Source organism: Chelon labrosus, assembly GCF_963514085.1.
Source record: "Chelon labrosus genome assembly, chromosome: 15".
NCBI classification, from domain to species: domain Eukaryota; kingdom Metazoa; phylum Chordata; class Actinopteri; order Mugiliformes; family Mugilidae; genus Chelon; species Chelon labrosus.
Genome location: NC_140348.1, coordinates 22,112,992 through 22,127,113, shown reverse-complemented (window position 1 = coordinate 22,127,113; position 14,122 = coordinate 22,112,992). Strand labels below are relative to the sequence as shown.

The 14,122-nt window shown below is 43.0% G+C and overlaps 1 protein-coding gene across 1 annotated transcript in view; it reads left to right on the top strand.

The window, feature by feature from the left end:
• Positions 1-4,934: 4,934 nt before the first annotated feature.
• The window catches only part of sorbs1 (sorbin and SH3 domain containing 1), a 32,682-nt gene continuing 23,494 nt past the window's right edge, over positions 4,935-14,122 (top strand). The window contains exons 1-10 of the mRNA XM_084562350.1: positions 4,935-5,420; positions 8,243-8,285; positions 8,601-8,678; positions 9,096-9,212; positions 9,977-10,083; positions 10,218-10,326; positions 10,539-10,568; positions 11,792-11,934; positions 12,150-12,210; positions 12,361-12,435. Of these exons, the coding sequence (XP_084418476.1) occupies positions 5,304-5,420; positions 8,243-8,285; positions 8,601-8,678; positions 9,096-9,212; positions 9,977-10,083; positions 10,218-10,326; positions 10,539-10,568; positions 11,792-11,934; positions 12,150-12,210; positions 12,361-12,435 (880 nt within the window). The 5' untranslated portion in view covers positions 4,935-5,303. The remainder of the gene's footprint in view (positions 5,421-8,242; positions 8,286-8,600; positions 8,679-9,095; positions 9,213-9,976; positions 10,084-10,217; positions 10,327-10,538; positions 10,569-11,791; positions 11,935-12,149; positions 12,211-12,360; positions 12,436-14,122) is intronic.

Sequence of the window (14,122 nt, the reverse complement as noted above, 5' to 3'; positions counted from 1 at the left end):
ATCTGCAAGTCTAAAATGGTTTCGTTGCGTGTCTCTACAGCGTACCTCACTCCAATATGAACCCGTCATATTTACCTCAGTTTATGGATGAAATCAGTCACTCCACCATCACCTGGGTTGCGTCCTGAGAAACTCAGCAGATGTGCGAGTCTCTGCTGTCTTTCCATTCACAATTTCTTTCTCCAAGGGGCCCGTGTAACACGACGCTACGCGAGCTTGATAAAATATTAACCCGAGCACAAATAATTAAATAAACTGCTTCAAGGACTGTGAGGGAAACGCAGTCGGAGGGATTTTCTCACGACCACCTGTTTTTGTTGTGCAGTTGATTATAATTTGAGAATGCCAGTCTCTTGTGCTCGTCTAATCATGTGGTGGTGCCTCACGCAGCTCGCAGAGATATGCTGTATCTGCGTAATGTTTACATAGAAAGAACAGGACATTCACTTGTCTCCAGCATATCCTGCATGTTTTCAAGTTCGTAAGTGTATTGATTCAGTAGTAGCGCAGCAGCGTGTCAGCGGAGGAGTTTACGACAGCTTAACACGTGTACACAGAAGAGATATATAAGTCATATGTTTGGTACCCAGCAGCTCAGCCGTGAGCCATTTGTTCAGTCAAAGAGCCGCCGAGCCCTATGACCTGTTTCGCACGCATTGTTGTGCACTTAAAGCAAATCAAACAGACGAAGTAGCATCATGTTAGCACTGTTCTTGAAAGAATTCAACATATGCTTGTGTCTATTTGTACAGTCATGCTATGTAACTTTCAAACTAGCTAGGAGACTTCTTCTTATTGTTAACGAATTATTCAAATTTTCAGAGACGGTGTTGTTTGCAGGTGTTGTAATACGTCTCAACAGGATTTCAGGCAGCAGAGTGCTGAGTAAGGATGGAACCTGCTGGTGTGAACCCGGCGCAGTTGTTAATATTTTACGAAGCTTGTTCAGACTCACATTACCCCGTTCCCCTAGATTTGAGAGGAGCAACCCCCCGCTCTGAAACACGAATCTCAAAACTGAGTTTCAAAGATTTGCCGGAGCCAGCTGGCCACGGGATTACACATGCTGTGCTGTTTTTCCAAGATGATCTCCATGTGGTTTGGAAATCTGACAGATGGCCATAGAACGCATGAATAAGTTTTGTCATGATGTTTGTGTATGAGAAGACATTTATTGTGTAGGCGTATCCGTTATTTATTACAGTTTTTGACTGTGGTACCAAATTTTACTGGACAATAACAGAATAAGTCAATGGCATTCTTTGTCCTCGTTATTTTCTGAAGAAGCCACCATTATTTATTAGCTGGAGTTTATACTTGCTAACAGCTTGGTGACGCTGGATATTTGCATGACATTAACCGAACCTTTTGTTGTGACAGTATTTGTAGGAAACAGCCTTGTCTTGACTGTGAATAACGGATGGCTTTGGATCAGGCCGGATGTTTCAGCCAGACGCCAGGTTTCTGTTTTCACTCCTTGTTAATGTTACAACAGGTCGCCTGGCAACACGCCTCCCCCCTCCCTCCCATGTCTGCTTTCACCATCTCCTGCCATTGGCTGAAGTGGATGGTGAAGTGAAGTGTTATATGCTTTGGCTTTTCAAGGTCCCTGATCATGGACGCACGTAAACAAAGCAGTGAAAAGACAATTTATGCTCTGGTGATTGATTTAAGCAGCACCCGCCTCCGCCACTAACACCTCCACCACAACCGCCCCCCTCCCGTGTTACATGTCAGCTGCTGATGGAAAACAGCAGCATCACAGCAGCTGTCGGCGGATATTTTCAAAAGAATCAGCATATGTCCTTACTCATCATCACACCGACCAAACCGAATCATCACCGAGACGCTGACATATCGCAGGTTTATAAACCACTCGCCACAAAATATAATAAACAGCAATGAGAATCTAGTATGTGTGAGCTGCCACCTGTGACGCCACGCTGTTGCCGATGGAGCTGCCTGTTGTGTTTGTTTCTGGGCGTGACGGGCCGTGTCAGACAGCGCCAGCATTCCTGAAATAGACAGATGATGGGGACCTTTTGTAGCCCCGCTGCACGCTCGTTTCACACGAGGATACCTTCATAGCACTTAAAATTGCTGGATTATCACATCGCTGTTTATATTCACGTTTAGCCGCCATATCCTATGACTCAATTATCAAGTAGCCCCCTTCATATCTTGTGCCCGCAGAGTTATATTGGGGAGCACACTCAGAGCTTCCAATCCCTGTCGGAGTCAAAACATCCAGCGGAGATGAGGAAACGCTTTCAGCACTCTCTCGGACAATGATTTGAATTGTCATCGCAGCTCACCTAATGTGCAGGGCGCCCCATTATCTAAGCCAGGAGGAATCCGTGCTGCACAGCTGAGCTCATTATGCAGTTATGACATTAAATAAACATCTTGTGTATCTCTTATTCACGTCCCAAATTAAATATTGCTTTATATAGGCACATTCTCTCCAATTATGTCACTTTTACTTGTATCTTTGCTTTTCTCATTTTGGACGTTTTAGTCGGCGCCTACAAAAGTAAACTCTCTGAAAGTCCCCTAAAGAGGCACCGCGGAGCTACTTAAATATTCAGTTCAATGTTTATCCTCGCCGCGAGGCCTGTGAGCCAAGCTTTCTCACACTTGGAGACTTGCCTGGAGCCGTAGCTGTGAAGATGTATCACCCTGGGTAAACTGTCAGCTCCCTGACATTCTTATTACGGTGGCTCTACAAGCCTAGCAGGCATGTTATAAGCACCCTGGCTTTCTGACATAGCGCCTGTAACGGGCGGTTTGGTCAGTGCGGCCAGCTGCAGTCCTCCCCGGGACCTTCACACGTACCAGCCAAGAGTTTCCTGTCCCGAGGATCTGGCCATGGTCACATTCAATAACCGCCTGGCCTTCTCATGGACATGCTGGCAGGCTGTGAGCCTCTCCAAGCACTCAGGGACACATCTTTAACTGACAAGAGTCATGGCGGGTTTTGTTTTTGCACCTTCTATCACAATATATGAAAGTGATACTGTGATATTTCATTAGCTGAGGTTCAGAGAATTCAAAAGCATAGAAGCAGTGTCTATAAGCTCCGTCCATTATCAACATGAATGTCTAATCCTGCTATGAGGCCTATAATGACCGCGGTGTGTAAGTTACATACATTTCCTTTTATGCTGCAGTTGTTTGAAATGAACTTCAAATAGCTTCGCTTGAGGAATGTGTAGAATCCCAGGCTGCTGTCCAGTGTGGAAGCTGTTTATGGAAGAGAGCTGGGAGGGCTGAGGGGTAGCGGTGGGGTAGGTGGGGGGGACGTTTCTTCTCAATTAGGGGGATAAGCTGCTGCTCCGGAGCGGCCCTTTCGAGCCATGTTTGGAGCTGTTTGGTGGGATCTACTCGCAGCACTGGATAGCTTCTCCCCTCTCTGCCATTTGTTGACAAAGCAGAAGTCAAACGGTGTTACGTAACGGGCCCTTTCTCCCCGTCCATAGTACAGCTGAGCATGTGATGAGAGCCCTTTTGTGTTAACGTAGCTCACTTTTGAGCCTCTGTCTGTTTCACAAGAGACCCCCCCTGCACAAAACACATCATAGTTCAACTTAGTAACACCCCGCCTTTGTTGGGTTCTCAGAACAGGCACACAGAGAGGAAATGTGTAGGCTGATTCACACGAAAATGATTGTTTCCACCAATAGAAAATGTGCTAAGACTAGAACCTCATACACAAATTCAGGGAAAGTTTCTTTTTTAAGTTGTTTATTTAGATTAAAAGCCACAGCAGAGGACAAAAATATATTCATGTAAAACTTATATTTTAGTGCTGGAACAAATATTTGATTGAATTTTTATTGACACTGTGGGAAACACACTTATACACAATTTAAGTTAGCGAACTTATGCTCCTGCAAAGATCTACCAGGTCAACTGAATTGTTTTAGTGAACTTTAAGGGGGCGATGGACAGAAGATTAACAGTGATGTAGTCATGCACGTCATCTGCTGAGCGCTGTGGAGTTGAATTTGTTTGTAACAAAGTGGCTCTGATTGGTTGTAGTTATTTATTTATTTTTTTTCTGTACCGTTCGAAACACGCCCCTTAATAAAATCTAAATGTTGTGTTACCTGACTTGTCACATGGTCTTTGAGTAGATCTTCTGCTAAAAGCATAAACCGAGCTTTCGGTTTAGGATTAAAGGGGAACTACTGTTTTTTTACAACCTGGACCTTACTTCTAGCATAAAATACAATCGTTTACTCACCCATAAAACTTCTGTGTTATTTGTACTCCTTCAGGAGATAATTAGATCATCATATATCCATATAGTGGGAGTGACTGGGGCATATTTTGTTATCGTACAATAGTGCTATTCCCCGTTGAGTCCGGAGTTACCTGTTGTCATCATCCGTGGTCTGTAGATTGACCTACAGACCACGGATGGTGTCTTCTGACCTGGACGATGTCATCTTTAAGCGGCGCACGCACCCACAATGGTCAGCTTGTTTACCTGTAATTTGCTACTGCTATGGTTCGTCCACAACCTCAGAATCAGATGCCCCAGTGGATATACGCTGATCTAATTATCTCCTGAAGGATTGCAAATAACAGAAGTTTTATGGGTGAGTAAACGATTGTATTTTATGCTAGAAGTAAGGTCCAGGTTGTAAAAAACAGTAGTTCCCCTTTAATACTCATATGGCTGTTAATAATGGAGGGAAACAGCTAAACTTGCTCCACCAACACCTAAAAGACATTTTGTTAGTTTGATTTGTTGTGCTTCCGCTTCTTATGCTGAAATGTGTTGATCGACACCTGACTCCTGTCTGCTAATACACACATGAGAGGTGTATGATTGTTCAAAGACATTAATTATACATTGGAGAATTTAAATTATTTCTATAATTTATTTGTCAGTATAGAAACATCATTTTATTAGGCAAATTCTCCCAAATTTATGCTTCAGTTCACAGTTTTTCAGTCTGTTTTTGATGAAAAACCTTGTAATGTGATTCACAGTCGAACTGCAAACTTCAAACATCATTTATATAAAGTACAGTGATTTAGTTGACTGTGGTGTTAGGGACCTTGTGGACGGTTGAGTCATCCGGTAGCAAATTGCAGCCGTCCTCCTGATGCGCCTGTCTCTCGTCTACTGGCTCTGCGCAAGCATTTCTAAGGGGGAGGAGGATTTTTATATGCTGGTCTGCACAGTTGTTGAGTGGGTGCCACATTCCCAGGTGGCATGTGGTGACAGGTCCATCTGGACACGCCTGTTGTCAAAAACAAGCAGACCCCCTACATAGCAAGGGTCAAGGTCAATGCTGGGACCGTCCCGCCCAGACGAGACCCTCAAAGCTCAGCCTGATTGCTCATGGGAGCTTCAGAGGGAGCGGACCTACGTGGACCAAGGATTATCTGTGCACATCATCAAGTCGGTAATGTATCTCTCTCCATCTGCAGTGGCGCTTTGCGATGGCCATTGCCTTTTGGGAGTTGTTTGTTTTGGGAAGGTATTTTAATTACACCAGAGAGCATTCAGTGTGAGATTTATGTATCTGTGCATGTGTATGTGTGGAGCTGAGTGACAGAAGGAGGAATCATTTTGAATTTGATGGATGCTTTTAGGGAAACACCACCCAGGTTTTTACTCAAAGTTCCTGAAACCTAGATAGAGTTTTAGGAAGTTAATAACACCTACGATGTCTGGAAGGTTTCTCATTTCTCTGAAAGAATTTTGTCCGTCGTGACACACTGCTTTTTTTTTTAACGAGAAATCTGCAGTTCACTAAAAATAAATGTCACATGGTATCTTTTGAACCTTTGAGCCTCTATTTAACCCACTATCTGTTGAACTTTGAACAAATTCAACAGATAATGAGCTGACTTCATAACTGACCCGAAATTGAAGTAGAAACTCTTTACAGCTTCCAAGATTATGAGTAGTGATGGTGCATTTAGATAAAATATGATTTCAAGGAGTTTGGATGATGCAGTCTCCTCTTATTTTCCTGTGTGCTTTGGCCAGCGTCGCCGCACTGCACTTCTTTCTTTCACAGGCTGGATGGATGCCGTTCGTTGCCCTGTTCTGCTCAGAGGTATCTCTTCCTAAAAAGGCCGGCGTAGTGATCTCTGCTCTCATATGTTTATACAGCGAACTGAACGCTGCAAGCTGTCATCTTCCCTTTCCCTATGATACGAGGCTCAGACACTCGTAAAGCTCTCCTGCTGTATACTCACCATCTGGGGGTTCATCTGAGGATACAGCGGAAGAAGAGCTGAGATGAGTGTAAGCCCTTCCTCAAAGGAATGTCTGTTAATGGTTTTTGAAATGAGATCATGGATGCGTTGCCTCTGGGACGCAGGGGGTCAGGAAGCAAGTTGATTTCATTAAAGAGAGAGGGGAAATAAATACACATTGTGCGATGCTCAGGGACAGCTCAGCTCTGAGACTGGAGGAAGTTTTAAAAGGTTTTTTTTTTTTTTTTGCTTGGTGTCCCCTTGGGTCCTGTTTGGAATCGTGCCCATTTTCCCCTCATCCATTTAGGCCTATCTGGGGAGGTTTCCAGCTGGAACACTGGTCACCAGCTTGTTCTGCAGGTTGTCTTATTTACTGCCATGTGTAAACATAGTGCACACACAGACACACAGCTCCACGCAAGCTAAAAGTACGACTTTTAAAACAGCTTGAAATCGACACCATACAATCCACTGACTGTGTTTTTATTTTCCGTGTCCATGAGCGACTGCGTGAGCATCTCTGTGAGTGTGTGTGCGTGCGCATCTTAATTTAATCAGCCTGTTTCTCTGCATTGTAAATGGGGACATCTCTTAAATCAGCCCGCTCGCTGACTGAGCACAATGGGAAGCCCAGTGGAGCGGTGGGAAGTGCTTCACAACTACTTTTCTGGTGGCCTTGGTGTTCCCCTCAGCATGCTCCACTGATGCAGCTCAGATTAACATATGTTTGTTCTCTCTAGCACACTTCCTGCTTGTTCTTAAAGACACAGATGCAGTTTTTGAACCTTGTGTCCTTGGTCTCGGCCGTTACACACCTCCTAATAAAGGCATGCAAAGTGAGGTTTGTCAGAGGAAGGGCGCAGGATTAGGCCTTAGGAGTCCATCTTCGTTTTAAACTGAGTTTTAACTGATAAGCGAGTCATTGTTTCATTTCACATGGTTTAAATTTAAATTTAATTAATTTCACATGTAGCAGCTGTTGACATCATAGATTCCATTGTTGCCTTCATATCCATAGATGTCATGGACGAATACAAAGAGAAACAGCGATATTGGAGTGTAAGGATGCAATCAGCCTCTGATCTGTGCCACTGTTTGCAACTTTTAGTATCAGTGATCATTTTTTCATATAATTTATCAAGGCTGGAAGGAAGAAATCACCATTATAGATATTAAATCGTGTTATATGAAACAATATAAGGTGTTCTAGACTGGATTTGAACAGCTCACTTGAAGTTCACCACCTTCCTGTCTGCCTTCTCTGTATCTCATTTCAGTGTGTAACCCAACCATTGAAGCGCTACCACAATTTCATTAGCTGAATGTGTTCCCCGAGTACAGCTATTCATTGCAGCAGTGACTTCACCGTCTCTACAGTAGACGCTGCAGCCAAGCCCCCGCTTCCAAGAAATGAGCGTAACGTTCAGTGCTTCTGTGCCTCGCAGTCCGCCGTTATAAAATACACCGCACGCTGACCACTGCAGCAAAGTCCTGGTCTGATCCACGGCTAACGTTTCTGAAGTTAGGGGAAAGGAAGCTACAGGTGCTGCCACTGTTGCTGCATTTGTAAGACTGCGTTGCATACATTACAAGTCAAAGTCACGTGTAATTGGAGGCTTCAACACAGCTGAGTGCACACTGGATGTTCCACATGTGGCTGTGTGGATTTTCTCCTGGTTCACTGGTTTCCTCCCACAGATGCAGAGACATACAGATTAGGTTAAGGCGACCTATAGGGGGGTTTGCCCTGCCTTTTACCCGAAGTCATTTGCAATTATCCCCCACCCACAACACTGGGGTCACAGGGGTGGGTGGGGAGAGAGGAGCAGCATCAACTCGATTGATGCATGTGTACGTGTCGATTTCTACTTGCGTAACTGTTTCTCAATAAAGGTCCAAACAGAAAAGCTCATGCCCCCCACAGTATAACGAACAAACATTAATAGATGTTTAATTGTGTCATGTTATTTTATTTTGACTTTATTTAGTCACAGACCTGATCTCTGTGTCTCTCCTCCAGGGCTCTCCAGCAGAGGGCAGCGTAACACCAAGCGCAACTGCTGGTAAGTCAGCTCTCAGTCTGCGTTCATTCAATAATTCAATAAATCTCGAGTCTTATGAACCAAAATGAAAGTAAATCAGTTCATTTGAATTAATTACTTGCATGAGATTAAATGCACCAGCTAATCTGTAGCTATTTAGTTTGTTTACACTCTTTTCACTGTAATAAATAGATGATGACAGAGCACAAACACCACATAATGCATACATGTGGTAGTTTTATCTTAACTAATTACTAATAATAGATATGTTTTACTCATACACACCAAAAAAAAATGTTTGTCTGCTTGTGTTTGTTGCACTGGATGTCCGATCAGGTTCTCGAACAGTCTGCGCTGTCAGGATCACACCTCTGAAAACCATGAAAGGCTCTCCTGACCTGATTCCTTCTGCAGGTGATGTTTCCCTCTGCCTCATGAATTTTTCAGTGCCTACTACCGTGGGATAGCTCGTGGAAAGCTTAGAAGGAGGCTTTTAAAGTCACTTGTTGGCAGCACGGCATTACTTTCACAACCTGCGTTGGGAAATAATACGTACAGGAGGAAAGCTGCTTCAGCCGCTCTACTTTCACCTCTGCCAGTTTGATCGTGATAATTAGTTCTACGGGACAGTCAGATGTTAATTTGATGGCCTGATTTTGACGTTACAGTTCTATTTTGGTCATTTGGGGCATGAGGTAGCAGTAAGTTTGGATTTCCAGCAGCTTATAAGCTGGAACAGTCTGAGGAGGCAGCATGCAGAATAACAGAAACAGCTATGCCTAAAACAATAAAAAGCAGAGGAAGTCAGATTCTTATTTTTAATGCTTTCAGATTGTGACTCTAGAAGAGTGTGCAAAGGAAAAGGAGTGGTGACTCTGAGGGCCACCCGGGTCCACATAGACGATGAGGGCTGCGTCAGCGAGGAGCCGAACGTGGTCACAACGCCAAGTAAGTCCGAGCAAATGCCACGGCCGCTTCACAACAACTCTAAAAATATGTAGAGGACGGTAATAATTGCTTGGCCATTTGCAGAACTGACACATCGTGGTAGAATGTGGACGGAGATTGTAAATATAATTTAAAAGGCATTTCAGCTCATTAGTTCATCATTAGTTGTAGAAATTCCACACATATCTTTCTGAGTTCATTTTTGATGTCAGGATTATATAACTCCTCGCATTTTTTGGAGTGTATGCTCCGTGATAAAGGGTGATTGCTCATATTTTTATGCAAGTCAAAGAGCTCTTTTGTTGCACCCTGCCCACTCTGCACTTTGGAGCGAGCGGCCTTGACTGTGGGCTTGTTTGTTGCGTCGGGCACGTTGGAACCGGACTGGAGGCTGGCCAAGGCTTTTGGGGAGATGCTTTAATTGTTGTAGAGCCTGAATATAAAGGCCATTGGAACAAACGGTCTATGCAGCTCACTGAATGGGCACTTTGTTCTCATGACAAAGTTCAGAGATTGTGGGAGAATCTTTTTTTCCTTTTTTTTTTCCCCCTCTCTTTTCTGGGGATATTAACAGCTCTGTGCATGAAAACCACCAAGGAAAACATTCACATCCTCTGGAGTCAAATGGAGATTTATTTGATCTGCAATTATTTGTGATTGTTTGCTGTTATCTGAAACGCTGTAGTTTAAAGTTTCATCGTCAGTGTTTTTATTCTTTTTGCCGCACTGGCTGCCACACTGAGAGAGTTCTGGACTCTTTTTAGGTGGCTGGACAAGCCAGATTAATGGAGACAGCTCCAAAGCAGGACTGGCTGAGGGAGGCAACAACAACACAGCTGATTTACCTCCTGTAAACAACACTCAGTGCCAGGTACGTTTATTTCCACCACATTTAACACAAGACCTCTGTTTGGCTCATTGGTCTTACAGAAAATATCTTTATTAAAGAGTTCTTGTTTTATCACATTTCTTGGAAAGTAAATTTGTGTTTTTTGTCACTTTCAGGCTCCACCTTCCCGAGAAGTTCAGAAGTATATCACAACGGCGTCCACATTTGTTTATCCCTGCACTAGCTCGGTGAACCCCACCATAGTGCTGCTGCAGCACAACAGAGGTGAGCACACCTGTCTGGGGACAGGCTGGGGACGACAGGTACCAAGAAGAGCTTCCACGTTTTGTCACGTGCTTGCCTTGTGTCACGTTTTACAGTGCTCTTCTGCTGTGATCCATTAGTGTTTCTCTTTGTGCTTTCGCCGTTAACAGTGTGCTTCACTGCTTAGTCACACCTCACTGTCATGTCCCTGTCTGTGTTTTGTCTCACAGCAGAGCAGCACAAGCATCTTTCTCATTTGGAAGGTATGCATCAGGGTCTTGGTGATGTCTAACACATGATTTATTTTTCGTTTCTCGGACTGCTAGCAGCGGCCCCGGCTTTATTACTGAGCAATATATTTTATTCCCTGACTGAACCATCGGTCATGCTCCTGCTGCCTTGACTAAATGCATTCGGTGCAAGTCCAGTTATGGGTATGCGTCAGTGTGTGAACAGTACTGGGAGCATTCATGTGTAGCAGACTGTGCAGAAACCTCCTGGATATGTAGTATTTAATATTTAATATTAGCGGATGTTGTTCTTAGCTGCTTTACGATACAACATATTGATTTCCACAAACTGCAGACTGCAGTGTTACTCTCTCTTTTTATTTACTTCTCACCCGACACATCATCATATTCTTTGAAGCCAAGTGTCACATGGTCTATATGTGCTATATAAGTTTACATTGGGATAGCAGGTGTGTGCTCTATCATGGTGACATGACAGGATATAATTACAGTATCCCTACCATGTGGCACTTATTGCCAGCCATATTTTGTGTGTTTTTTTTTTGGATGAAATTCATGCAAAATTGTTAATAAATGCAGAAAAATAACATCTTACATGCCAAATAGTTCTCTTCAAACAATGCAGCAGTTGTCTCACCAGATAGAGCCCTGAGATTTACCATGTAGGTTCATACATTTACACACACCAGTACTTTTTTTTTTTATTAGTGCTCCTTCTGTGTTCAAATTATGCACTGCATGCACCACTGCATGAGGTCCTTTATTCACAGTAGATGATTTTCATTTAAATAAATGGATCTATAGGACGTAATAAATCATAGATAACATCCCTGGTAAATAGAAAGTTGAGTTCATTAGCAATAAAACAAACATTTTCGTTCCACAGCCTTACTTTATCTGACAGAGCAGTGGTAATGCTTGTCTGGGTGTTACAGACATTACTGAATCACTTCTCTGACTGAAGCATCCCGATAAGATACAGTAGTTTTCCCAGCATGCACAAAGGTCCCGGAAATGCTTGTGTATGTCATCATTAATGTTCTCTTTGCTGTGAAAAAGTCCGTTCTGTTTATTTCCCACACATATTTCCTGCATAACGTTTTACGCACTTCTTTACCCTGGTCTTGGCCTGAACCTGATCTAATAGTTATCTGTCTTGTCACTAACTATGAACTGTGAGCATTGAATTTTATTTGGCTTATGGATTGATTTATTTTTTTTCTTGTGCATTACAGACTCTATCCCAGAAAGGGACGAAAGTCTTGATTTTGGGATAGACTTTTTCAGTCCAGTCAGTGACATGGACGAGAAGAGGCTGCGGCTGTCACTGCACTCCCCTGTCCTCAGTCCTCTCAACAGGCCCATTGTGCCTGTACGGGTGAGCAACAAAACCTACTGTCAAATGAAGACTGATACACTCTCTGCAAATGTCTAATGGGTGCATGATACACTGACCATTGTTATAGTAAAAGAGACAATGTGGATCATTTTATACATTATTGTTATAGAATGCTATTGATTAATACTAATATTTGTGTGCTTTCCCCCGGGCATTCTCACTTTTAATGAATAATTTCCACATTTTAATTTCAGAACACTGAAAAGTCCAAAGACTGGTACAAGACAATGTTCAAACAGATACACAAATTACCTGGTAAGTCATTTCTTCTCTCTGTGTTTCTGTGTTCGATCAGTTTTAACCGTTTTGTTTTTCTCTGTTGCTGTCCAAGACCTGTGTGTGTTCTTATATATATGTCTCCATGTTGTGTCACACTGTCCTCTGTCTCTCCACCACGGTGCTCAGAGCCTATTGAGGAAAACCCTTACCGCCCCACCTACATTTTCCCTGAGAACTATGACATTCAGATGAAATCCAAAGGTATCTGATGGCAGGAGCTCCGACTCTCCTTGGCTTTTACTAATCTGCAGCCATCTTGGGCCCTCTCAAATACTTTAGCCGTGTTTAATTTCTGCTTTCGGTTCATGTGACGAAATCACCCACCTCCAAGGTGCAAAGTATTTGAAAGGCAGATCTGTGTTTCATACCATGACGCCTCTGTTGTCATGAGTTTTAATGACGCTGCAGGTTCGTGCAGATTTCCTGATCAAATTTTCAGTTTGGGTTCAACAGGTCACCAAAGACATTTCCAGCACATTAGAGCCTATTCTCACTACTAAAACACAGCATATAAGATTATGCACTGATGAGCCAAAATATTATGACCACTCCTGCCTGATAGAGAAACAGTCAGTCCTTCTGGTGCCATCAGTACACTTTAAGACATGGACTCTGCCCCGTTCTTGCTAGGATATTAGCAGCCCATCCTTTAAGTAAACTACAGCAGAACGAATTTGCTCTAGCACATCTTTCAACACCCTGCTGCCTCTAGTTCAAGGTTCCTTTGGCCACTATTTACTCTACACGCAGACACATGGCCATAAATATTTGGCTGGACTTTGCTCCCGTTTTTATATCTTCCAATTTCTCCCAATGTTTTGGCTCAGCGGTGTTGTGCACAGTTGTGCCAGTCTTAAAAACAATGCTATGTTTAACACTCAGTCTAATTTATTAAAGGGGTAGTCCTCCAATTTTACAAGCAATGGGGGTGAAGTGTCATGAGATGATGATGTTATTTTCTAAGATAGGCCTGCTACTTTTAACAGACTGGTCCCTAAATCAGAGAAAATAATGTGTTTAGTTGCATGGCCGTTAAAAGATTTACTGTATGCATTCATGTGAATCTGGATCACGTCAGAGATGATCCGCTCGTATTGGAGCACGACCAATACGAGGGACAAAAAGTCAGGTTGGCATGTGATCCATCAGATCTGGACGTCCTTTTTAGAACAGTCTCTTGCACGTGACCTCTTCTTTAAAAGCAAAATTATTACGCTTGCTAAAATGCTGGAGTACCCCTTTAATGTTTGTAAAGTTTTTCAAATTCAGAATCAGGCCTTTGAAATATAAGTTTGAAAAGTTGAGCTGGCTCTAAAGAGGCTGACCTGTACAAACAAGGATCATGCACGAAGCCTTCAAGTGTAACTTTCCTTTTACTTCACAAACTGTAATTGTTAAATCTTAACCTTGCTTTGTTTCCTGGTAACAATCTGTTATTAAAAGCTTCAGACTGTTGACTTTTTAAAGCCTGACATATTCCTAGATGCTTGTTCTAACAATCCTGCAATAAAACATGATCGGTCTAGCCTGACGTTCCTAGGAGGTAGTGTGCTGTTGCAGCCACTAGGTGCTGCTGCAGGCCTGCATTGAGGATGTGAACTGTCCAGACCAGAGTTGAGACTGTGCATAACCTTCAGACTGCTTGCTGCTCATAATAAGTGTCACTAGGGAGTGTTTGGGGTTATAATCTAGATGATTATGGAAGTATTTGGTTCATGGTTTTGGTTTTGGATGTTAAATTTATAGTGATGGAGGCAAGACTTGTGTGCAGCGCGGTTTTCAGTCCTATCTCAGCACTGAAAAACCTCTGTGTGTACTTGTGACAGATATAATTCTGTAACGTTATCTCATAGAAAGTGCGTTACCTAAACAAGACGTCGTGCTGAAA